At 48.0% G+C, this 25,480-nt stretch overlaps 1 protein-coding gene across 1 annotated transcript in view; it reads right to left on the bottom strand.

The window, feature by feature from the left end:
- Window positions 1–8,078, bottom strand: part of DNAAF11 (dynein axonemal assembly factor 11) — a 78,828-nt gene extending 70,750 nt beyond the window's left edge. The window contains exon 1 of the mRNA XM_086695994.1: window positions 7,946–8,078. Within this exon, the coding sequence (XP_086552120.1) occupies window positions 7,946–7,955 (10 nt within the window). The 5' untranslated portion in view covers window positions 7,956–8,078. The remainder of the gene's footprint in view (window positions 1–7,945) is intronic.
- Between the last annotated feature and the right edge of the window lie 17,402 nt (window positions 8,079–25,480).

Here is a 25,480-nt window from a genome sequence, read left to right as displayed (position 1 = left end):
GAGAAACCCTGTTTTCCAGCGCTATTAAAAAGATCATTAATCCATTTTAATGTCCTGCCTTTTAGGTGGACAGTGGAATGCTACATGTCCAGCCCAAGAGACAACAAAGATTCATTTGTTGCCACATACAAGTGCCAGGCACTGTCCTAAGTGCTTTGCATGTATTAACATACGAGTACGTATAGGGGGCAGATGAGGAATTGACGCACAGAGAGGTTCAATAACTTGCCCAGGGTCTTGGACCTCTACAGGCTCCTCTAGCCGAGACAGAGTTCTTCACAGCACCCTCGGCTGCCAACGTCCACGCCACACTCTTAAAGGTGGACTTGCCCTTTTGTTAAAAAAAAAAAAAAAAAAAAGGAGTGGGGTAGGGGGTGCCTGGATGGCTCAGTCGGTTCCGTGTCCAACTTCAGCTCAGGTCATGATCTCACGGTTCGTCAAGCTCCGCATCAGGCTCTGTGCTGACAGCTCGGAGCCTGGAGCCTGCTTCCGATTCTGTGTCTCCCTCTCTCTCTGCCCCTCCCATGCTCATGCTCTGTCTCTCTCTCTCTCTCAATAATAGATAAACGTCAAAAAAAAAAAAACACAGTGAAAACAGCTACGAACTCGATCATCTGTGTGCAGGAGGCTGAACCCCTGCTATTTCTGGTGGTAGGAGATGGGGGTGCTTGCAAAGACAGTTCTTTGGAAGTCAGGGGAAACGGGAAGGTCTGGAGATTAACACACCATGCACGGGGCACGTCCTGCTGTTCTACGTTTTGGCTCAACTAGCAGGCAGAGGTGGCTAACGGACCCCCAGCCGGGTCCCGGGGAGAAGCGGGCCCAAATGGCAGGCAAAGGGACTAACAGGGAGTTCTGGCCAGTCCTGGCCCCCCGGGGTCCCTACTGCCTGCTGCACTCCGCTGTCTCCGGATGCCACGGCTAGCACGCAAACCAGCGTAAACAGAAAACAGCTCTCTGGAAACCAAACCTCTACCAGAAGGGCATGAAAACTAGTCTCCACACATCCCACTCCCAGAGTTGGCTCTACTAGCTTCGGTCAACTGATAGTGGATGGACGGGTACAGCACGTTGAGGACACAGCAAAGCTGTTGCGTGAAGTCAAACGTATTACCTGCCTCTGTAATTATCTGTAAGAACTGTCTTAGCAACGATGCAACAGGGATGAAGGGGTTGGGACGGCACAACCAATGTTATTTCAGCGAATTCAGTGAAATGTGGGAATTATTCGCTACTACGGGTAAGACCCTCAATGACCAGGAGGGTATGTGTAACCTTAACTACACCAATCCATGGAGCAGGGGGCCGGGTTTTTGGAGGCCTTGCCGCCATCAGACCTGGAGTCCACGGGGCCAGGAGGATGTGCCCATCCGGAGCCCATGCCCTTCTGTCTAGAACACGTCCCAGGTGGCGGAACAACAGAATTCTCTGCCCAAGGGGCCCCAGGCCTGCCTCCAAGCTCGACGCTGGCCACTTCTCCAGGTCCATCCCAGACCACACCATCAGGTACGCAATCCCAAAGTGTCCAAGGAGCAGCTGTTTGCTGAGATGTGGACGGATATGCAGGCTGAGTATCCACCTTCATACGTGGGCTTGAGGGGCCAGGATAGGGCCAGAGATGGGAAGAGAAGGGAGGGATGGCCGGGGAGCCAGCTCTCCCCAGCCCTGCCCCCCCAGCTCTGGCACAGATCCCAAGGGGTTTGAGAAACGTATTAAATGTAGCCTTCTGGGTCGTTATAAAGGTCTCCTTGTCAAGGGTGGAAAATGCATTTTATGCGGCAGTTTGATTATAACTTGATACATGGGCCTTGTTATAGTCTTTCCCTGGGTCCCCAGTTGCCCCTGAAGGCTTAGTGGGTTATTCATATTGAAGATATAAACCCAACTTGAATCCCACAGAAGCCGTCATCGGTAAGTACGGTTAAGTCGAATGTGTTCAGGGGAATTCTGAAAACACCTTGTTAAGCATCACCGTCTCTGGCCTGCAAAAGCTAACATCAGCATCTGCGCAGCCCCCCGGGGGCTTCCTGGGTCTCAGAAACACTAAAGGTATCTCAGGCCTCTCCAGCTCTACAGTCTTAAAGGCTTTTCCGATTTGTCCGACCCTAAAGGCCAGCAGCTTCCTCTACGGACACCAAATATCCTTCCTACATTCCCTGGCTACACCTTTCCTAAAATTCAGAAACCCTTTTCATTATGCTATTGCATGTGTGAATTTGATCACTTCCATGCGATTGCCAAACCCTCCCTTTCAGAGGCATGTAGATATTAGGAAGGAATTATGTTGATCCGTATCTCCTAGCCGCAACAATTAAGATGATAAAAGTCACCATTAGTCAAAAGGAATGGGGGGAGAGGAGCCCCGGCCCGTAGCATAATCACTAATTGGTGTGTGCATGCACACACAGGAGGGACCCACAGCTGATCTGGCACCCCAGGGACGCCTGCCCAACAGCAACAATTACAGACAATTAGGACAGATGAAAAGAAAATGGAGAATCACAGAGGAAGGCAAGATCTCCCAGCGGCCTACTTCTGGGCTCTTCCATATTAAGCAAGCTGACACGTGGCACACCATTTTATGGCGCTCAGGAAACTGCTGTTACGCGGCACTGCCCGCCTGCAACGGCAAACGTCAGTGAGGAAACCAGCGTCCCCAGGAAGAAATGTGCAAGAGCGTCCACGCGGTGGATGGGGACAACAGTGTTCCGCGTCTCACGACAGGAAAGCATTCTGTGGTTCTACGCACCGTGTAATTCAGACCAAACGTGCTCGAGCTCCCGGGAGCACGGTTCACCTTTGGGAAGCCCTACGCCGAATACGACAGCACTGCATTTACACGAAGTCATTCCAGGGATTTAAAACTGTTTTGGAAGTCTCAGTGGGTCGTCATAACGCTATTTCGAGAGAGATGGTGTGGGCGATGCCCACCACACAGTGGAGGGAGAACATTCCCGGGTAGCGGATGAGAAACAGTGTGCTTTCACGTCCTGATTTTGGAAAAATTCGCAGAGCAAAACGCAGGACTTGAATGGATTCTGGGAAGTGTCTCGCCCACGGGGGGGTGCTAACCAAGATATGGCTGGAGCCGTCGTGGCGGGTAAAACCACTGACAGCGTAACCACGGATTCGCACTTCTCTCACTAGCAGAATGCTACTAAGGATTCCGAGGGTTTAACCGAAACTCACCGGCCAGCCCAGGCTTCTTTTCGATTCCTTACAATGACAGGGTTCTCAACAACTCCAGGGAGGGCAATAAAATGACTTTGTGGGGTGGGGGCGGGGCAAAGGGCAGAAGGAGAAGGTTTCTGGAGTCCCAGAAGTTGTCAGGCTGCCGTTTCTACCAAGATTTTTCAGTGGCTTGAGCAAAGTTCTAGAAGCTTCCAAAGCCGCCAACTTAGTGTTCACTCCTTCAGGCTTTATATCGTGTTTTGTGAACAGCCCTCGATTCCTCACTAGATTAGAATAAAGTCAATAATCTGTGTTCCTAGCAGGTTTTGCAGAATGTTTAAACATCTCGGAAGACGCAGCAGATACATTTATGACTTAACAAGAGACGAAGGGGTCACAAACAGGAGAAGGTCACCTCTTGTAGCATCTAAACTGTTCTTTCTTGTATGGTTTCCAATGGACACTTTTCAAAACAGGATTGCTCATTTGCTCTGCCTTTTTTTACTGACTCGAGGTCATCAGAACGTGCAACGCTAGCCACACGACCTAACGCAACGATACCCTCTAGCGTCTATTCACACAGAGAATGCTAGTAAAGACCATGGTGAAGTGCCATGGGGCAGTGACAGAAGTGTACAGAGGGAACAGGGAGGACAGAGAAAGGGGGGATCAGGGCTACTGAGTGACAGGAGGGACGTCAAAAGAGGCATCATGGAGAAGAAGCCTGGGCTGAGTGTTGAAACGTGAGTAGGTATTTGCAAGATAAACAGATGAGGAAGGGCGCTCCGGCTACAACGGACACTATGTTGCACTTCCCAGATCCCTCCTTCCAAACTGAAGGATCAGTTCCTCCAGCTGCTGGGAGTGGTGCCAGTGGACTGCCCTCAGGCTGCCCACTTTCTTCATAAGTCACTCCGCTGAAATGACACCCCGACCAACGCCACGCCCCTTCCCAGGAAAGCCCATATCCAACGACTGGCTGATGAGGGGCCATAAGGGCCCAGCGCTCTCACCCGAGCTTGGGAAAATCAGAATGTCCATTTCCAGTTTAGACCTCCAAGTATCCGGGTGGGTTTGTGGGTAAGGCCTTTGTTAAAATGCATCATAGCCCAACGTCCTTCCCCGCCCAGTCTTGCCTCCTTCCCTACCCGCTCCAGTAACGTTCCCGAGTGAACCTCCTACACACTAATCTGCATCGAAGAGTCTGCCTTCCAGCCAACCCAACCTGAAAGGGTTGATATCAGAAGTGGTACGTGAAGGCAGACGCTAGCCACGACGGGCCTCCGGAGTCAGAGTCGGCTGCCCGAGTGGCAATGAGGACACCATTACTGGTGGTAGGTGGGGCACAGATGGCGTCGGGCACAAGGCAGCTGGGGGACGTTCAACGCTTGCACTACAGTGTCAACCCATTTGGAATACTATAACACAAGTGCCGTAAAGCAGGTGGATTATAAACTAGAAACATTTATTTCTCACAGTTCTGGAGGCTGGAAGTCCAAGGTCACAGCACCGGCAGATCTAGTGTCTGGGGACAGCCGGCTTCCCCACTGATGGTAATCTCACACAGTGGAAGGAGCAAGTCAGGTCTCTGGGGCCTCTTTCATAAGGGCAATAATCCCAATTATGAGGGCTCCCTGCTCATGACCCACCTCCTAATACCATCACATTGAGGATATGAATGGGGGGGGGGGGACACAAACATTCAACGTATAGCGAAGAGGATAGTCATGGAAGAGATCGCACCAGTAAGTGTGACGTGACACACTGGGCAATAGAGAAATACAGGGGACACTATAACTCAAAGGACAGCTGTATTGGGTGGCTGCTGTTGTGGACACTGTTGGAAAGGAAAGGCTGGACGTGATTCATCGGACAGTTAAAAAAAGCCAGAGTAGCACACTGGCAGCGTATAAAGAGGTTTGCTTCCTAAAACCAGAGGGTAGAGAGGCCAGACAGCAAGGACCAGGACTAAATCATAAGAGGAGCAGGAACTTCATGTTCCAGACATGATGGAGTCATAGGGACAAGAAAATCCAGGAAAGAAATATATGAAAACACACACACACACACACACACACACACACACACACACACCCCAAACACTGAACATCAGGAAATCCAAAGGGAAGTCAGAAAGTGTCTTGAACAGAACAAAAAAAAGGTGGGACGCCTGGGTGTCTTGGTCGGCTCAGGTCATGAACTCAGAGTTCGTGAGTTCAAGCCCTACATCGGGCTCTGTGCTAACAGCTCACAGTCTGGAACCTGCTTTAGATTCTATGTCTCCCTCTCCCTATGTTCCTCTCCCACTTGCACTCTGTCTCTCTGTCTCTCTCAAAAAAAAAAAAATATATTTTTTAAAAGGCATATCAAAATGTGTGTGATATGGCTAAAACATAAGTTGGGGAAAATTAACAGCACTAATGCCTATAGTAAGAAAGGAAAGAGGTCTCAAACATTAGCTTCCTCCTTAAGAAGCTAGAAAAAGAATAAATTGAACCCAAACTAAGCAGAAGAAAGGAAACAAAAAAGAAAAAAGATTAGACCAAAAATCAGTGAAATAGAAACAAAAACAATGGAAAAAGTCAATAAAAATACATAAAAAAAATAAAATTGGTAAACATCTAGCCAGACTGATCAGTAAAGAGAGAGAAGACAAAAATTTCCATTATTAGCAAGGAAAGCATGACATTAGATTATACAGAATTAAAAGGCTAATAAGAGAGTAATCTAACTATGCTAATAAATTCGAGAACTTAGATTAAAAGGGAAAATTTCTTAAAAGACACAAACTACCAAAGCTCACGCAGAAAGACACAGATGAATCAAACAGCCCTGCATCTACCACAGTAGTTGAATATGTAGTTCAAACCTTTCCACAAAGAAAACCATAGCACAGGCATCTTCACTGATGAATTCTACCAAACATTTAAGAAAAAATAATACCCAGTGTACAAAAACACTTCTATAAAATGTACAAAAATTTAAGAACTTAAGAAAATTTAAGAATGCTTGCTAAGATAATTCTACAAAGCCAGCATACCCTGAGCCCAAAACTAGACAAATACAAGGCCAAGGCTGACCACAAGAGATGCTTTTAAAGACCTGGGTTAACTGATAGAAACTGGGATGACAGACTCCTAAAACAATGAAGGTCAGTAACAACACTTAACTTTAGAAGCTAGGTGGATAGATGTTCTAATGAGGGACAAGGTTGGGGTGGGGCCAGTGGTCTACATCCACGGAGGGCAATGGAGATGGTGAATAGAATATGACATTCCTAAGGACAAAATAGATGCTCAGCCAACAAAGGTACTACTCAATCTGTGCAATCAAAAGACAGCAAGGATTGATGACCAGAAAACGAAGGACAGTTGCCTCAATAAAAATTCACAATTTCTTGCCAGTCTCCAGGCCTTAGTGAGTTTTGGGACCCGAAACGAGGGTTGCCAGATTTAGCGAATAAAAATACTGGGTGTCCTGTATTTTATTGGACAACATGTTGTCTAAAAGAGAGGCTGTGTCCCCAAGAATAGTTGGTAAGGATTCATGCAAATCCTTTCCAAAAGGCCTGCTGGCCATTTACTTGAGTGACAATACCCTGGGGAAGGGGGAATACCAAATCACTGGGACGCTTGGGGGCTTAAGATTTGAGCTGCCATTAACATCTGGAAACAACAAAGCATTGCCTTACCACAGTGGGGACCTGTGGGGGCCGGGTAATAAATGGAATCATGCCCGCGACCAATTCATTAACACATGTTGAAGAATATTTGGGTTGTTTCCATTTTTTAGCTACTATGAAAGCAGTTGCTATAAATAGTCACACACAGTCCGTGTGTGTACAAAGGTTTTTGTTTTCCTTTTGTAATAGCTAAGGATTACACGGGTGGGAGACAAAGTTTTCGTTTAATTTTTACCAACGTTGGTCTAATTTTTTTGTCTACTGTTTAGAAAGGAGTGTGAGAACAAATACCAACTGGTTTAGGATCGGGGCTTTTCCTATTCACAAATCACCCACCCCCTCCACCACCAGGCTGTGAGCTCTTGCACGGAAGAAACCTCATCATCAAGCACAGTCTCTTGATTTTAAAATATTCACTATGACACTTCCACCAGAAGTGAGCAATTAGGCTGAACTGTACAAAATTGTAATAAAGGAGAAGAGAGTCGAAGATGGTGTTCGCGGGCAAATAAAGATGTTAATCCCCTCACGTTGCACATTCTGCGGGTGTATTTTTAAACACTTAGCAACGCTTAGCCAAGTCGGTAAAACGGTTCTATTACTGCCTTCGTTTTGGAGTTGGGGCTTAGGCCCACATGGGTGAAGTCACTCGCTCTAGGTCTCAAGGCTGCCAGGTGGAGGAGGGGGCGCCGGCTTCGGTTCCCTCCACCCCCGGGTACGATGCCTAATCGAACAGTGTGGACGCTGCAGCCCTGAGACAGTGACTAGCCCGGGACCACCCGGCGAGCAAGGAGGCGCTTGGGCCCCGAACCGGATGTGTCTGACGCCAAGCCCTGGACCTTCCACCACCCCCTCTCACGAAGCCCCCGCCTTTCTCGCCCACCGCATTTTATGGACGAGGAACCTGAGCCCCGAGGAGGCAAGGCTGCCCGCCGGGTCGGCGGAGGGGCTGGCCCAGCCGCACCTGAGGAGCGCAGGGTTGGGCCGGGGTGCGCGGGCGGGAAGGGGCGGCGGCGGCCCGGGTCCCCTGGGACGTGGGACGATGCCCGGAAGGGGGACGGTCGAGGGCGGCAGGGAGGAGGGGACGCTTACTCCGGCCCATGGCGCCTCTCGGGTTCACGGGCCCGCGAAGAAGCTCGGACTCTTAGGACTCCGTACACGCTTCTCAGTCACGCCTCCGCGCGTCCACAGCGGGCCTCGGGAGCCATGGCAACGAGGACTCTACGGCGGCCGCACTGGGCCAGGCGCCGCCGCGTTTCCCGAGCTCGCGAGAAGCAGGGGGCAGAGACTCCGCTACGAGCGCTCTCCCCTCCCCGCACCCCGTCCTCTTCCCCGTCCCCACCCCGCCTTCCCCGGACGGGTCCCCTTTCCCCAGATCGTCTGGACTGTCTAAGGAGAACCACGGACGCTCGCTTCCAGGTGGATCCGCCTCCCAGGCGTGCCTCCCAGCCCGCCCTCCACTTTCTCCTCTCTGGGGAGTTAACGCGCTCCGGAGCCAAGGGGGTCAGGATGGCGCCCCCACTGCCCTCGCCGGCGGGGCGGGCTTAAACTTCTCATCTGTAGGATGCGGGATAATAAAAAACTTCAGGAGATCCTGGTGGAGGTTTTTAAAGAGATGATTTGAGTAAAGGAAAGACACGTTTTAAAAACAGCCTCCCTGTAAAGGGTAGTTGTCCTCGTTGGATTTCATCTCCTTAGTCACAGCCCAGCACCGATCTCCTCCTAACAGGTTTTCTAAAAACACCACCCTCAGCAACTTTCCCTACCCACCCACCACTTTGTGGCTGCCAAAAATAGAAAGTGCATCTCCTGGAATTCCCATTACTCCTCTTGCATTTCCCCAGACCCCTCCCCAAAGTGCCCAATTCGCTTTACCCAACTCTGGACTAGGAAGGACATCAGTAATTCATCCTCGGTTAGCTTCATATGTTCATATGTCAGCGCTTTAAGGGATGACAAAGTTGTTTGCTTGTTTATTACCACCTTCACTCATTTTGTACCCCCCCCCCCAGCCTCTGGCAACCAGAACTGATTTATTCTTTGTATCTCTGAGTTCATTTGTTTGTTTTTAGATTCTGCATATAAGTGAGATCCTAGAGTATTTGTCTTTCTCTGCCTGACTTATTTCACTTGATGTAATACCCTCAAGGGTCATCCATGTTGTAACAAATGACAAGATTTCCTTCTTTTAACGACTGAAATATATATATATATATATATATACACTATATATATACTATATATATATATACACTATATATATACACTATATATGTATACACACACATAGAATCTTTTTATGACTGAGAAGTATTTCATATATATGTATAACCACATTTTATTTATCCATTCATTTTTAAAATTTTTTTTTAACATTTATTCATATCTAAAAGAGAGAGCACGAGCAGGGGAGGGGCAGAGAGCGAGGGAGACACAGAATCTGAAGCAGGCTCCAGGCGAGGAGCTGTCAGCACAGAGCCCGACACGGGGCTCAAACTCACAGACTGAGAGATTGAGAGATCGTGACTTGAGCCAAAGTCAGACACTTAACCAACTGAACCACCCAGGCGCCCCTATCCATTCATTTTCTGATGGACGCTTAGGTTGCTTTCACGTCTTGTGTATTATAAATCATCCTTCAAGAACACGGGAGTGCAGGTATCTTTTTGAATTAGTGTTCTCATTTTCGTCAGATAAATACCCAGGAATGGAATTCTGGATCATACGGTAAGTTCTATTTTTAATTTTTTAAGGAACCTCCATAATGTTTTCCACAGTGACCACCCACCGATTTACTTTACCACCAATAGTGCAAGAGAGTTTTTTTCTCCACATCCTCACCAACCCATGTTAATGCTTGTCTTTTCGAGAATGGCCGTTATAACAGGTGTGAAGTAATACCTCATTGTGGTTTTGATTTGCATCTTCCCGATGAGCAACTTGTCATGTGCCTGGTGGCCATGTGTACGCCTTCTTCGAAAAAATATTGATGCAGATGTTCTGTCCATTTTTAAATAAAAAATTGGCTATTGAGTTGCCTGAGTTCTTTACATTTTTGTCTATTAACCTTTTGTCAGATACATAATTTGCAAATATTTTCTCCCATTCCATAGGTTGCCTTTTCATTTTGCTTGATGTAGTCCCACATGTTTATTTCTGTTTTGGTTTCTTTTGCTTTTGTTGTCAGATTCTCCCCCCGCCTAAAAAATCTTCACTATGACTGATGTCAAGGAACTTACTCCGGACATTTTCTTCGAGGAGTTTTATGGTTTTGTTTTGCCTATATTATCATTACAAAGTAATTATTACCCTCTGTCCCTTTGCAAAGAGAGAGAGAGAGAGAAAGTATGTGTAAAATATTGTTTAAAAACTTCTTCCATCCCAATCTTAGTAAATAGTACAGAGTCCGTGGTCTCATCTTGAAATGTATGTGATGTTTACATTATGAAAGAAGATTCATAGAGTAACGTGGAGCGTAAAGAAATGTGTTCTTTCAGCAGGAACCTGTTAAGCATTCACTGTTGCTGAGTATTAGGGTTTGCCAAGTGGCGACAAGAACTTGAAGTGAGGCAGAGAGACAGGAGCCAGGAGGGTGGAGGGCAGGAGGGGCTGGAAAGCCAGTCAGTTTGGCTATGGGCACAATTGCATGGGGTGATCAGATGAGGGGTGATGGAGGCCGTGAATGCCAGCTCAACTAGAACAGAATGGTGGGATCTCAGGCACTATGTCCCCACAGTGGGAGAACCATTTGGAGCTCCAAGGAGACTCCCAAAACACTCCAACTATCAATTTAGGTGACATCCACCGATCCTGCCCAAAAGCCTGGTTCTTGTCGTTTCACTGTGTTTTGGAAGCAACACGTTGCCGGGCGAGGAGCATGAGCTCTGGCCTCGGAGACCCGGTTCAGATCCACAGATCTGCTACCGCGTGGCGTTAGGCAGATGACTCCACGTTCTTGAGCTAATGCTTCCCCCATTTGTGTGTGGAGCTGACCATACAGGCAACGTATGGCTGTGCCACCAAGAGAGGGGTCTGTGAGCTGGCGTCTGGTTGCTCACGGAGGACGTGACATTCCATCAGCCACAGGCGAGGTTAGCAAACGGGCCTATGCCCAAGTGACAGCGAGAGGTTCATCAAGGCTAAAAAAGGGCTATTTCTGGCGGGGAGCTGGTCCTGGGGGATAAACCAGGTAGAAGGGTAGTTTCTGAGATGACAGAGGCATGAAGTCAGGACCAGTAGAAAGGACCTTGGCCTCTGGGTCACAAGAGACAAGAGGGAGATATTCTAGGACTCTAGAAAGTTCTCAAGACCAGTTGCAACCCAGATATCTGATGTGTTGGCTCTGAACTTTCATCCTCACGCTCACACGGACTCACTCTTAAACCCTGTGGGGGTGAAAAGGGCCTGGAAATTTTCCTATGAAACTTAAAGTCTGTTACCTATGAAACTTAATATCTATGGAGCAGGGGTCTTCTATCCATTTAGATGCAAGTAAACGAACAACAGAGCTGTGCTCAACATGGTCCAGTGTTTTGAAAGTGTTAGTTAATTCTTACATTAACCCTTCGAGGTAGAAAGTGTTACCATCTACATATTGTCAATAAGGAAACTGAGGCCCAAGGAGATTATATTACCAGAATTTTATGCCCCAAACTGAATTCTCTCCTGCATCACTTTTGAGGGCAGGAGGGAGTTTATTTTTCATCTCCGAATCCTACCTCTCAGCACAACTCCTGATACTCACTAGGTGCCCAATAAATCTTTGTTGAACGATTTAATGAGCAAGTCAGTGAGCCAGTCTCTTTAAGAGCGTGGCACCCTGGATGCACACATCTCATGACTTAAATAGGATCACCACAGAAGTGTCCATGTTTTAAGAGAATCTATCAGGTTATCCAGGAAGGGTGTCCCATTCTTTGGGTCATTGGACACGTCCTTGGCTTAATACCTTTTCCCCAAAATCTAGGATAGGAGCTCCTTTGGGGAGCAAGGTCTTGACGGATTGTTCTCCACTCTGGTGGAAAGGAGAAGAGCCTCAGATGATAAAGCAGAGAAACAGGAATATCTACTTCATGATTTGTCATGGGCCAGGCCAGGGTGGTTTTGATGTGTCCTCCCTCAGCCCAACATCACAGTCACTCTGTCTCTTAGGAACAAAGGACCCATGGGGCACATAGGACAGGTGTACGATGTGCTGTGATTGTTACAGTCCTTGACAGAAGGGAAATGGGGGAATAAATCACAATGTGACAGCTCCAGGCAAATTGGAGTTTATTTTACTCAAACTGAATGAGATTGTTTAGAGTCACGGTGTGTGTCTATTTATGCAAATAATTATTCAAAACAGACTTGTTTCTTTGGCCCCTGGAAATGTAACTAGATTGAGTGAGGCCTCCTGGGGAAATGACTACAACATTTTTGTGTACATAAGTAGGAGAAGTAAATCTCAGAAAGGGTTTTTTTCTTTTTTAATTTCCAATAACAGCAAAATGATCCTCCTTCTTCTTTTGCGTTGGATAAATTCAAGAGACGACCTAGAAAGCTATTTGGTTCTTATTATTTTCATTATTATATATAATTTAGTATTTTTATGATGTGTCACAAATACTGTGGTTACATTTCAATGGTATTAATATTCCGCCAGAAGAGTTTCCTCATTGCATCTTCATGACAGGTAAATCCCCAAGTTTACCAGCACCTCTATAATATCAATTACTTGCTTGCTTGCCTGCTTGCTTCCTTTCTTCCATCCATCAGCAAATATTTATCAAGTGCCTTCCAGGCACAGTTAGGAGTAATTGAGACAATGTATGTAAAGCTCTTAGAAGGGCACTTGCCATTTAGGAAGCGCTCAGTAAGGATTAACTATTCCTGTGGGTTGGTGGGGAGAATGGGTGATGGGCATTGAGGAGGGCACTTGCTGGGATGAGCATTGGGTGTTGTCTGTAAGTGACGAATCGTGGGAATCTACTCCTGAAGCCAGGACTACACTGCATGTTAGCTAACGTGACAACATATAAAATTAATAAAAGGAAAGGAAAGGAAAGGAAAGGGAAAGGAAAAGAAAAGAGAAGAAAAGAAAAGAAAAGAAAAGAGAGAAAGGAAAAGAGAAGAAAAGAAAAGAAAAGAAAAGAGAAAGGAATAGAGAAGAAAAGAAAAGAAAAAGAAAAGAAAAGAAAGAAAGGAAAAGAGAAGAAAAGAAAAAAGAAAAAAGAAAGGAAAAGAGAAGAAAAGAAAAGAAAAAAAGAAAAGAAAAGAAAAAATATGCATAAGTATCTAAAAATATAAAAATAGGGGCGCCTGGGTGCCTCAGTGGGTTAAGCAGCCAACTCTGGCTCAGGTCATGATCTCACGGTTCCCTGGTTTGAGCCCCGCTTTGGGCTCTATGTTGACAGCTCAGCGCCTGGAACCTGCTTCGGATTCTGTGACTCCCTCTCTCTCTGCCCCTCTCCCGCTCACTCTTTTCTCTCTCTCTCTCTCTCAAATAAACATGAAAAATTTTTTTGACATAAAAATAAATATGCATTATCAGATGTGAGGTCCTCAAACCTCAGACTCTCCGATGATTCCATGCAAGTACAAAAACATATCTCAAAAGCAAGTGTAAAATGATTATTAAATTATTCTCCGCAAGTTCTCCATCTGTTAACAGATAAAGTGAGGTACACTAAAACCGTCAAGAGTTTGAGCAACCATGGGTTTGAATCAGGCTGTGCCAAACTGAGTGGTCAGGTGTGCCTCCCTCCCAGGAGCTGGTGGACAAGTTTTTATAGAGAAGACTGGAAGCAAAGCAAGGAAATCATTGGATCGGCTTATAGCTTAAACAGTTGCCTTATTTGGGAAAGCCCCGTTGGCTGTGATGGGTTGTCTGTAGGTTCCGCCTCGGTCACCTTGAGGCATTTGTAGGAATTGACTCTGGCTTCAGTTTTGGCTTACTTACACAGGCTGCCCAGGCGACAGAGCCACCTCCGTGTACTTGGCTCCTCGCCTAAGCACCTGAACACCTCCAAACTTTTTGCCTGTCTTTGCTAGCTTGATCCAAACTGCTGCCCGTCTCCGTTAGCTCAATACAAGTAAGAGTTGACCCTTCCGGACGGCCTTTTACTAATCTGCACCTACTCAGAGCAGAGTCATCGGGGTATGCTCCTCTCCCACTGAGGATTCAACAATTCACTTGACTTTCTTGTTCCTTCATCTGTGAAATGGGAAAAGTAAAGGGCCTGCCTGCTTGTGTTTCAGAGAGGTTTACAAGAGAGAACGTGTCAAGAGTTTGCCTCCACTAAGTGCTCGGCCCGTCTCCGTTTTTGTTGTCACGCGCGAGGAAAGGTGGAGGGCGATGGCTTGTCCCAGGGAAGACCCCCGGGTACAGCCAGTGGTTAGACCAACAGGGGTCAGTCATGCCTCCGTCACCGTCCCGAGAGTTGGACCCATCAGCACACGTTTCCACTGGAGGAAGAGGCTCTTGATCTCGGAAGGCTGCCGACCAAGTTTTTCCCTGATTCGTTTATTAGTTTGTTTCAAGTTCGGGGGTTTTGTCATTTTTTTAGCCCTTCTTGGAAGACACGTAGTAGCAGGTGCTGAGCCCCCCCCCCAAAAAAAATTGGAGGAGAAAAAGCTAAAAAATTGTATGCACTAATTTAATTTTCTCTGAGAACTGGGCGAACAACAGCTTTGTTCCGTTTGAGTGTTAGAACACCTGGGGCCAGCTCACAGAAAACCCAAGATCTTGTCTGAGAACCACTGAGCTCTACCAACAATGGGCAAGGGTGGGAGAAAGTGAAATCCACAAAAATTAAAACTCTATCTCCAAAAACATTAATCCTGCCTTAATATAATCTACGAGGATACACTTGAAATGAGGACCCCGGGTAAATTTGCAAGCAACTGCCAATTTTGCTAATGATAATAAGTTTATTTTAATTGCTAATATATCCCTAATTACTCTAGTTCTAAAATGTTTACTTGGCTGCCAGTCATCTTTGATTTATGTTCTTCGTGGAAAGAGTTTGTCATATCAATCAACCCGTTTCAAGTTCGGGGGCAGCTGCTGAAGATGATCTCACCTTCCTTGTCACACAGCTCGGCTGGGTACCATTCGTCCAAAGGCAGAGAGAGGCCTTCCCCACCAAATCTTCTAGAATTCATAGCTTCCTGTTTCAGCTGGAGAAGAGTCGTATTTTTAAGACCGGTTACATAAGCAAAAAGGACTGACACTATCCATTCCAAACTCTCTTTTTAATCTGATCTCCTGCCTGTTCCGTCTCCTGTATCTATCTGAATGCGTGCGTGTGTGTGTCCAAATCATTGTTCCAAGAGCATCATGTAGTCCGTGTAAAGATTCCTAATCTGGGGGAGGGGGTGGTGCATGACAGGATCCCATTGACCTATTTTCTCATTTTTCCCCTCTTTCAACAAACATGTGTCGAGCCCTTAGGCCTGGGGTGGTGTGGTAACCAAGATTGACAAGGTCTTGACTATGCCACAGCCATATACTCATAGAAGGAGACGTACAGTAAACAAGTAGATAAACAAATGCTCCGTAAGATGATTGCATGTGATATGTGTTAGGAAAGTGATCTTTCCTAATATGTGTTAGGAAAGAGCGACTGGGGAGAGGCTGGCCTGCTAACAGACAGAATAAGGCAGCTCGTATGATGGGGAAGATGTGCAGAGAAATGTTAAGGGGTAGGTAGGAGGCAAATAATCGGGTAGGACCTTGTAAGGAGACAGGATGTTATTCCAAACGTGATGGACACAGGTGCGTACAGAGAGAAGACCACGCGAGGACCCAGGGAGAAGAGCCTAGAATACGCCCTTGCCTCACAGCCCTCGGAAGGAACCAGATCTACCAACACCTTGATCTCAGACTTCTCACCTCCAGAACCACGAGAAAACAAATTTCTGCTCGGTGGAAATTTTGAGAAGGCGATGCGGGTCTCTGAATGTGGAGCGGAGATCCGAACTGGAGATTTAGTTGGCCCGGTTCTAGTTGACAGATGTGTTGACACCCATGCCCGTGGATGAGAACACTCTAGAAGTGAGTGTAGCTAGAGGAGAGGGCCAAGAGCTAAGCATGAGCATTCTCTGAATTTTGAAGTTGGCACAATGTGGAAAAATTAGCAAGGAAGACATAAAACCAGTGGGGTAGGAGGAGAAGCCAAGTAAGAGAATTGCTTCCAAGAAAGAAGGACTGACGAAATCTTTAAAATGCTGCCATGGGTCAAGTTGAGTGAGACCTAAGACTTGATCACGAGATCAAGCATCGTTGAAGGGTGTCGCAGCTTTGCCAGGGGCTGCTACGGTGGACGGTGGGCTTATAATCCTGACTGGCGTGGGTTCAAGGAAGACTTGGAAGAGAAGACTTGGGGACAAAAAATTGTGGAAGAAAAACCTACCGAGGAATTTTGCTGCTACTGGGAACAGAGCAACGGAGAAAGAGAGCAGTTATAAGGGGTGTGGAGTCCGAAGAGGGCTTAATTAAGACAGGTGTTATGATAGCACATTGGCATGCCACTGCCTAGAAGAGAGGGCAATTCTTGGAGGAATCTCCATAAATAGAGAGGAGGGGGCGGGCTGCAATCGTGAGTGGTGAGTCGGCCTTAGATAGCAGCAAGGACCTTCCAGCCACAGCACAGGGAGGGAGGACAGTAGGAGCAGATGCCCGTGGGTGGATGAACACAGTGCCAATGGCTGGTTGAGTCTTCTTAGCTGTTTCTATTTTCTCAGCGAAATAGGAAGCAAGGACATCAGCCAAGAATGGCTTGGAAAGGATGTCTTGAGGGTTCGAGGCGGAAGGATAAGGTAGCAAATGGCCAGGCTGGGGACGGGGAGAGTGAATACACAGAACGGGCTAAGATGATTGCCAGGCATCACCACACACACCTCGAGGGTTGTGGTCATGCATTTAAAGACAGCCTCCCTCGTGTTTGCTCGCGAGCCATCTTCGGCGTGCGGAAAACTGCGTAACAGGCATAGCTTCAGATGCAACCAGAGCTGTGGGTTTACCGAGAAAGCGCAATGAGTGGAGGGACATGCAGGGGAGCGACAGTGACGACGGCTCATGGGACCTAAGGTGAAGAGGTGCGGAAATGAAGACACCATGGAGTGGTATCAGGACCGACGGAATTTGACGTGGTAGCATTGAAAAATTGTTGTAGGTGAAGAGGTGGTGAGCTGGAATAGCAGTGGTGGTCAAAAGTGGAATGTTTAAGAGGTGGCCGGGTGGCTCAGCCGGTTGAGCACCCGACTCTCGATTTCAGCTCCGGTCACGATCTCATGGTTGGGGGATCAAGTCCCGCATCTGGCTCTACGCTGGGCATAGAGCCCACTTATTCTCTCCTTCCCCCTCTCTCTGCCCCTCTCTTGCTCATGTGCCTGTGCATGTTCTCTCTCTCTCTCTCTCTCTCTCTCTCTCTCTTTCCCTCTCTCTCTCTCTGTCTAAAAAAAAAAAAAAGTGGAACGTTCAAAATTGAGACAATGGAGGAAGTAACGGCAGGGTCCAAGGTCTGACGGTGATAGTGTGTGACCGTTTTAAGGTGGAAGACCAGATTACAAGCACAGAAGCAGTAAAGGAAGTGAGAGGTCAGACAAGAAGCGCATGAAGGATGCTCGACATTAGCCACCAGGGACTGCAAATCCCTCCGACGGTAAGTACCACTATACTCCTTTAGGGTGCGGCTGAGATCAGAAAGATAGACGTCACCAAGTGTTGGTGAGAACTGGGAGAAACTGGAACCTTCGCACGCTGCTGGTGGGGATATAAAATGATGAAATTCCTTTGGGAAATAAGTTGGCAGTTTCTTAAAACGTTAAACATAAATTTACCATGGGACCTAGCAATTTCATTCCTAGGTATCCACCAAGGAGACATGAAGACGTCTATCCCCACAAAGACTTGCGTGTGAATTTCCTAGCAGCCTTATCCACAGTGGCCAAGAAGCAGAAACAACACAAATGCCTGTAATGAATCAATAAACAAAATGAAAAGAAACGAAGCAGTAATTCATGCTACAACATGGAGAAACCTTGAAAACATTATGCTAGGTGGAAGAATCCAGACCCAGAAGGTCACATGTTGTGTGATTCCATTTATATGAAATGTCTAGCAAAGGCAAATCTGTGGATATGGGAAGCAAATTAGGGCTTGGCTGGAGCCGAGGGGTGGGAGTGAAAAGTGACGGCAAATAGACAGTCAAAAATGTCTTAAAATCGGGCTCTAGTGCCGGTCGCCCAACTCGATAAATTCATTTAAAATCATTGAGTTGGGGGGGGGGGCCTGGGTGGCTCAGTTGGTTGAGCGTCTGACTTCAGCTCAGGTCGCGATCTCACAGCTCGTGAGTTCCAGCCGCGCATCAGGCTCGCTGCTGTCCGTGCAGAGCCCGCTTTGGATCCTCTGTCTCCCTCTCTCTCTGCCCTTCCCCCCCACTCTCTCTCTCTCTCTCTCTCTCTCACTCTCTCAAAAATAGTAAACATTTTAAAAAATCATTGCGTTGTACACTTGAAATAAAGGAATTTTATAGGATGTAAATTATAGCTCAATAAAGCTGTGTGTGTGTGTTTTCATCAAAAAAGGAAACTAAAAAGGATGAAGGAAATCGAGTGGCCCGAGTATTCAAGGGGATAGCTGTGTGTGTATTGACATCTCCAGGAAGATTGGCAGGAGTCATCCTAGAAGGAGTAACGACCGGGGAGGTGCTAACGTCTTCAAGAAAAGAGGGGTCAGTAGTCGATGCACCAAGAAATGGCAGCAAATGACGCGGTCTGATGGCCTGAACTCTAAAATCAGAGGTTTCACGGCAACCGGGACAAAGATCCAGAAATGGCCATGAGAAGCAAGGACACCCAGCCTGCTGCCAGGTTCAGGGATACGACGACTCTGGGAGAGAAATCTCAGTGCACGTGCTTATCATTTATAATGAATCATCACAACAGCCCGGAGAGGTATGCGGGGGAAGATCCCGGACTGGGAACCGGACACGGGACCCTAGTCTCAGCTCCTCCAGTGGTTACCGATTGACCTCAACTTACCCTCTTGGACCTTCAACCATAAAATGAGAACAATAATCACTCTCAACGTCGCAGCGTTGTTCTGAGGGAGACCCAAGAGTATTTACAAATCCACCCCCACGTTTCATAATGGGAGGCCACAGAGCTGTTCTTCGCAAATACTCTCCATTTTTTGCTGAGATGGAGAAACCTGAAGTTCAGAGTGGTTAGGTGATTTGTCCAAAGCCACACAGCACAGAGAAGACAAGAGTTTTATCTCCTCCCATCCTCCACGCTGCCTCCCCTTGGCAAAGCCTCCTCCCAGGAGCAGCACCCCTCTAGGGTTCCTATGCCCACTCTGAGAGAGGAATAATAAGTAAACATCCCATGTCAGCAGTGCCACAACATAGTCAAATCTCAAGAAGCCCTAAAACTAAAGTAGACTAAGCCTGGTATACAGAAGCCTCTTGGAAAATCTGGACTCAGCCATTGTTTCCACCAGAAGCCATGGACCTCCTGCTTTCTTTCTCTGCACCAGCCACACCGTAAACCTCGCCATTTCTGTGCTGGATCATGTCCAGCCATCGGCCCTTTAAACGGTGACTTACCGATTCCTTTCTATTTTCCAAGCAGTCTTCTGTGCACTGAGGATTCAAAGCATTCCTGACCCGCTTGGAGCTTTTATTCTGGCGAATTCAAGAGGCCAGAGCAGGAGGAAATCAAAGACCAAAACCACAGCAAGCAAATAATAAACTCCGTATACAAATGAACAGGCAGGAAATGAGACAGTTCAGTTTCCGGGGGCGGTGGGAGTGGATGGGGAGAACATTCCTAGAGTGGTTGAGCAGGCTTCCCCGCAAAGGTGGTATTTGCCTGATGAGAGGGAGCTGGCCTTGAGAAGTTCAGGGAGAAGAGCGTTTCTGCCAGAGTCCGGCAGGTGCAAAGGCCCTGAGGTGGAGGTGGGCTTGGTGTATTATAGGAACAGAAAGGGGAGCAGTGCCGTGGCCATGGCATAGTGAGCAGAGGGGAATGTACTGTGGGATAGAGTGTCTTCAGCAGGAAAGTGAAGTGATCTGATGTACCTTTGAGAAAGATCACCGTATGTAGCTGTTGTGTGGAGGACCGGACTATGGCCTGGATGATTAGAATGGGCACAGGCCAGCTAGGAAAATTTCTCCCTTCAAGTAAGTGCCTCCCTGGTCTTCAAATGTCCCTTCCCATTTTCTTCCGCTTCCAAACTCATGCCCCTCCTTCACGAGTATGTCAGAAGGCTGCACAATAGCCAGAAGGCGGAAACGGGTCAAATGCCCATCGGTGAATGAATGGAGGAACAAAAGTGATGCATGCTTACAAGGGAATATTATTCAGCTGTACTGAATAATCAGGAGTACCGATACCTGCTATGGTGTAGACAAACCTTAAAAACATCACGCGACGTGAAAGAAACCAGACACAAAACGCCGTGTATTGTACGATTCGATTTATATGAAACATCCAGAAGGAGTAAGTCCATAGGCAGAAAGCAGACTAGCTGTTGCCAGGGCCTGGGGGACGGGTCATGGAGACTGACTACTCGAGGGACGTTGAAACTGTTTTGGAGCTTGATCGAGGTGGGGGCCGCACAACACTGTGACTGCGCTAAATGCCGCTGAATTCTGAACTTTCAAACGGCTCATTTTATGTCGCGTGACTTTCACCTCAATTAAAAACTTTAAAGGAAAGAAAGCGGGCATTACATGTGTTTTTCTAGCAGGCAGGATAAATGTATTCCGACTGACAGCAGTTGGGAGGAAGGATCTATTGGAAAGACACCGATTCGTCAGAGACTTCCAGAAGGAGCTGGACAACCAGGCAGTGGGGGGGCTGGCAGCAGGTTGAGTGCAGCCCTGGCTGAGGCCAGCTCGTCCCTGTCCCCGGGAGACAAGAGAATCTGATCGGCCAAGCTGTGCCCCGTGCCTCCGTGCTCCCCACGGTCTGCGATGTGGGTATGAGATCACAGCCTTCCCCAAACCCACACACTGAGGGCGGCGTCACTGAAAGAGGGGAAGAAGGGATAAGAGGCAGAACAAGACAACAGATGTCACCACAAACACCCTTCAGCGTGGCGCGTACATTCTTTCACTGCATCTGTCTGGACAATGTTTGCAGCTGGCACTGCCCGGGCCCTGGGGATAAAAGTGGTCTCTGCCCTCCCGGAGCTTGTAGTCGTGAGGAAAGATGGTCACCAGCCCTCCGCCAGTGGGCAGGACGCTGTGCAATGGAGTACAGGGGACACCAGGGAAGCTTTTCTGTCTGTCTGTCTGTAATCCAGGCAGAGGTAGGAACTCCATACCTTCTTTAGGCCTCTGGGGCCACCTCGAGTCACTTCTGTCTTATTGCTCTTCATACTGGTGTCACTGCGTGTCTGTCTACGTCACTCATTGGACAGTGAGCCCTGAGCTGCATGGAGCTCAGAACTAACACAGGGGCTAAGAGTTGGAAAAAAAAAAGAAGGAAGGAAGGAAGGAAGGAAGGAAGGAAGGAAGGGGAGGAAGGAAGGAAGGAAGGAAGGAAGGGAGGAAGGAAGGGAGGGAGAAGGAAGGAAAGGGAGGAAGGAAGGAAGGAAGGAAGGAAGGAAGGAAGGAAGGAAGGAAGGGAGAAGGAAGGAAAGGGAGGAAGGAAGGAAGGAAGGAAGGAAGGAAGGAAGGAAGGAGAGGGAGGGAGGGAAGAAGGAAGGAAGGAAAGAAGGAAGGAAGGAAGGAAGGAAGGGAGGGAGAAGGAAGGAAAGGGAGGAAGGAAGGAAGGAAGGAAGGAAGGAAGGAAGGAAGGAAGGAGGAAGGAAAGGGAGGAAGGAAGGAAGGAAGGAAGGAAGGAGAGGGAGGGAGGGAAGAAGGAAGGAAGGAAGGAAGGAAGGAAGGAAGGAGAGGGAGGGAGGGAAGAAGGAAGGAAGGAAGGAAGGTAGGAAGGAAGGAAGGGAGGGAGGGAGAAGGAAGGAAAGGGAGGAAGGAAGGAAGGAAGGAAGGAAGGAAGGAAGGAAGAAGGAAGGAAAGGGAGTGGGGGACGAGGGAGAGAGGAAGGGGGAGGGAGGAAGGGGGAGGGAGGAAGGGGGAGGGGGAGGGAGGGAGGAAAGGAGAACACATGGATATACTGGATACACTACATTTTAGTTTGTTTCCTGCTTCCTTTTTGATAAAGGGCCTTTAAAACTAACTTTTGTTGTGTGGCCATCTTGAACTCCACACTGGGGGTGGCTATGAGATGACTTTCCTACAGGGTGACAGCTGATGGCTGCCCTCTCACTAAATCATAGCAGGGGGCTGGGCCTGACATCTGCCGGAGCCCTCTGCTTCCAACAGGACAATGGCAGCACGTTTGACCCCAGATGGCGGCTGTTTCCATGCCCAAAGTCCTTCTCACCGGGTGGCTTGTTTTCGTATCTCATCAACCTTGTAACCGAGACGGGTTTCTTGGATAAACACCAAGATGTTGGCAGTGGCCGTCTCTGAGTTGAAGGATTATGGGTAACTTCTTCTCTCGTTTATTTGAATGTTCTCATTTTTTGTTAAAAAAAAAAAATGATGGTGAATCACTTCCAAAATAAATAAAATCAGATTATTCATTTCATGAAAGTGAATCCTTCCTCATGCCACTGTTTAAGCTCACTTTCTCTTGCTTGGTGTTCTCCATGACAGTTCAGTGATAGTCCCCTCCCCTTGATAAAGAACCACAAGGCATGGCCTTAGGCCTGTTTTCAGAGAAGCTGTTACTATATACCTAGCATCGGGGAAGGTGGGCCGCTCTAGGATGTGGTTCTTGATTTTTCCTTTCACCAAAAAGGAGAAGAAAGAGAAGAAGAAGCTGGTGAGGCCGCTGGCACGGAGATTCAGCTCTCTCCCCTTGCCCACAGCAGAGCCCTTGTAGACTCAACCCGAGTGTCACCCACAGGGAAATGTGCCATTTCAATCTGCTTTGGGCTGGAAGATGGGTCACCTTCCCTCTCCACAATGCAAATGCAAGATGACCTTCTGCATTGAAAATAAAAGTCCAGAGGCACCAGCCTTGGTCTCCTCCCCCCCCCAACCCCCACAACTCCCACTCCTGCATTTCATTTCCTTTGTTTTCATTTCTTTTAAGGCTCCCAAAGGGTAAGAAAATTTTTGCCAGCTTGTAGTATCCACCTGCTAAATCGCTCCCCACCCCCTAGGTACCCACCGGGTCTGGCTCCCTGGCAGGTGCTGCTTGCAGCTGTAGCCCATTTCACCCAGCACGGGACAGATGGAGGGGTACAGCCATCACAGTGGGATAGGGTTTTTTTTGTGTTTTTTTTTTTTTTTAATACGCGATCAGACCTTCATCGGGGCCTGGTAGGGAAGTGTGGCATCGAGGCAAAGTATGCCAAGGTAGCAGGTGTCTGCTCCGCCGTGTTGCATGAGCAGTAGTGGGATTCCTTTCGGGGAGGAGGGGGGTGGTTGGCATCCCCTGCGGCACAGGCAGATCGTTTTGCATCTGAGTTGCTTTGAAGTAACCACCGACCCTGCCCGGAGAAGCATTGAGGGGAAATGACACTGGAGTCTCCAAGACCTGAGCGGAACCCGGGCTTCGGCGATCGTGAGTTGTGGGACGGCACGACGCTCGCATTCTGAGGTCTGCCTTCCTCACCTTTAAAACGTGGCAGTGGTGGAGTCTGCGAGAGCCCGCGGGGCATCCACATGCTCCCCTACACGTCCCAGCTCTCCCCCCACCATGGTTGTGTACCTCTCACCTTCACTCGTGGTGCGGAAGGGAAGGGATATGTCCCTCCCCAGTCTAAGGCAATTAAGTGGGCAAGCTTGGAGGCCAATGGCTTGGTTAAAAGATAACGGAGAGCCAGTCGGCCCACATTAGTCGTTAACTGTTGTCTGGTCACGGCAGCTACAATATGAAGTCAACCTTGGCAGGACCTCGGTAGGGATTATAGAGAAGGCGGGTACAACGTCTCGCACGTCGTACAGGTTCCGTCAAAATGGCTGGTCTTCCCATGAGCCGACAGCTATGGAAGCTGACACGAGCAGAGGGCCTCCAGCAGACGCGACGGCGCCACGTGACCTCTCTCTCCTGTGGCGTCTGGGTCGAGTCATCCCTCTGAGATTTGAGAATCTTGAGGTACGAGAAAGAGGGCAAAGGTCACAGGTTGGCTCTGGTCATTTAACCTCTTGCCCCCCGGGACACTTTTTCCCGAGTTAGCATTTCTGGAGAGAGTGACGAGGGCAATATTTAACCTTCCGGGTGCCAGGCCGTTCACCTGTAACGCTTCCAGCAGCAGTCAGTAACGGGCAGGGCAAGGGCCGAGGGGTCACACAGACCTGGGCGTGACTCCTAGGCCCCCTACGTGCCCTCCTTGTGCTTGGGAAGGTTATCAAAGCTCTCTAAGCTTACTGTAAAATGGTGGCTATTATTCCTGCTGAATTTGTTGGGGTTATCCAGAGAAACAGAACAGGATGTATGATGGGTGGATGAATGGATGGATGGATGGATAGATGTAGATCTACACAGATCTGCATCTAGATATCTATGGATATATATACAGATGGTCGCTGACTGACAATGGTTCTTACGATTTTTCAACTTTGCATTGCCGAAGCGATAGGCATTCAGTAGAAACCACACTCAGAATCTGTGCAAAGGGGCTTTGCAGACGGGATTAAGTTAAGGATCTTAAAATGGAGAGACTATCCTGGATTATCTGAGCGGGCCCAACATAATCACAAAAATCCTCATCAGAAAGAGGCAAGGGGTCAAAAGTCGGAAAAGGGGGCGTGACAGCAGAAGCAGAGGGATGTGTTTTGAAGAAGGAGGTAGGGCCCGAGGGTCAAGGAATGGAGGCAGCTTCCAGAATCTGGAAGAGCGAGGAAATGGGGTCTTCTCTGGAGAGTCCAGAAGGAACGCAGCCCACTGACGTCTTGATGAGACACTCCTAAGACTCATTTTGGGGCCATCGGACCTTCAGAACTATAAGATAATACACTTATTTTGTCTTAGGTCATCAACTCTGCGGCAACGTGTCACTGCAGTGATAGGAATCTTAAATAATTGGGGAGGAAATGTCCCCGACACAGTAAAGTCTGACATACTTGTAAACAATCATTTTTATTGCTGCATCTAACTTTGAAAGGTATTATCATGTAAACGTAGTGACCCTCTGTAAAACCGTGCACAACACAGAAGACAGGCAACATAAGCAATTCTCAAGGTGTGCTCTCCTGACAGAGCATCAAAACAGCAGGCTCTCGGGGGCGCCTGGGTGGCTCAGTCGCTTAAGAGTCCGACTTTGGCTCAGGTCATGAGCTCACGGTTGGTGAGTTCGAGCCCCGCATCGGGCTCTGTGCGGACAGCTCAGAGCCTAGAGCCTGCTTCGGATTCTGTGTCTCCCTCTGTCTCTCTCTGTCCCTTCCCCACTGGTGTCCTGTCTCTCTCACTCTCAAAAATAAATAATAAAACATTAAAAAAGTTTTGAAAAAAAGAACTGCCTAGCTGGAGAACAGCATGCAGAACCAATCTGAATCGCAGGCCCCATTTACTTCGAGAACAGGCACCACGTGAGAGCAATGACAGGGAGCGTCTTGTCCAACTCTTCCGCTGGCTGTACAATTGTACCGTGTTTATGCATGTCAAGGCACTCAAGTG

Source organism: Puma concolor, chromosome F2, assembly GCF_028749965.1.
Source record: "Puma concolor isolate L17-30 chromosome F2, mPumCon1.1.hap2, whole genome shotgun sequence".
In the NCBI taxonomy this organism is placed as follows: domain Eukaryota; kingdom Metazoa; phylum Chordata; class Mammalia; order Carnivora; family Felidae; genus Puma; species Puma concolor.
The sequence above is the reverse complement of the archived record's forward strand: the minus strand, read 5'-3'. Positions and strand labels throughout refer to the sequence as shown.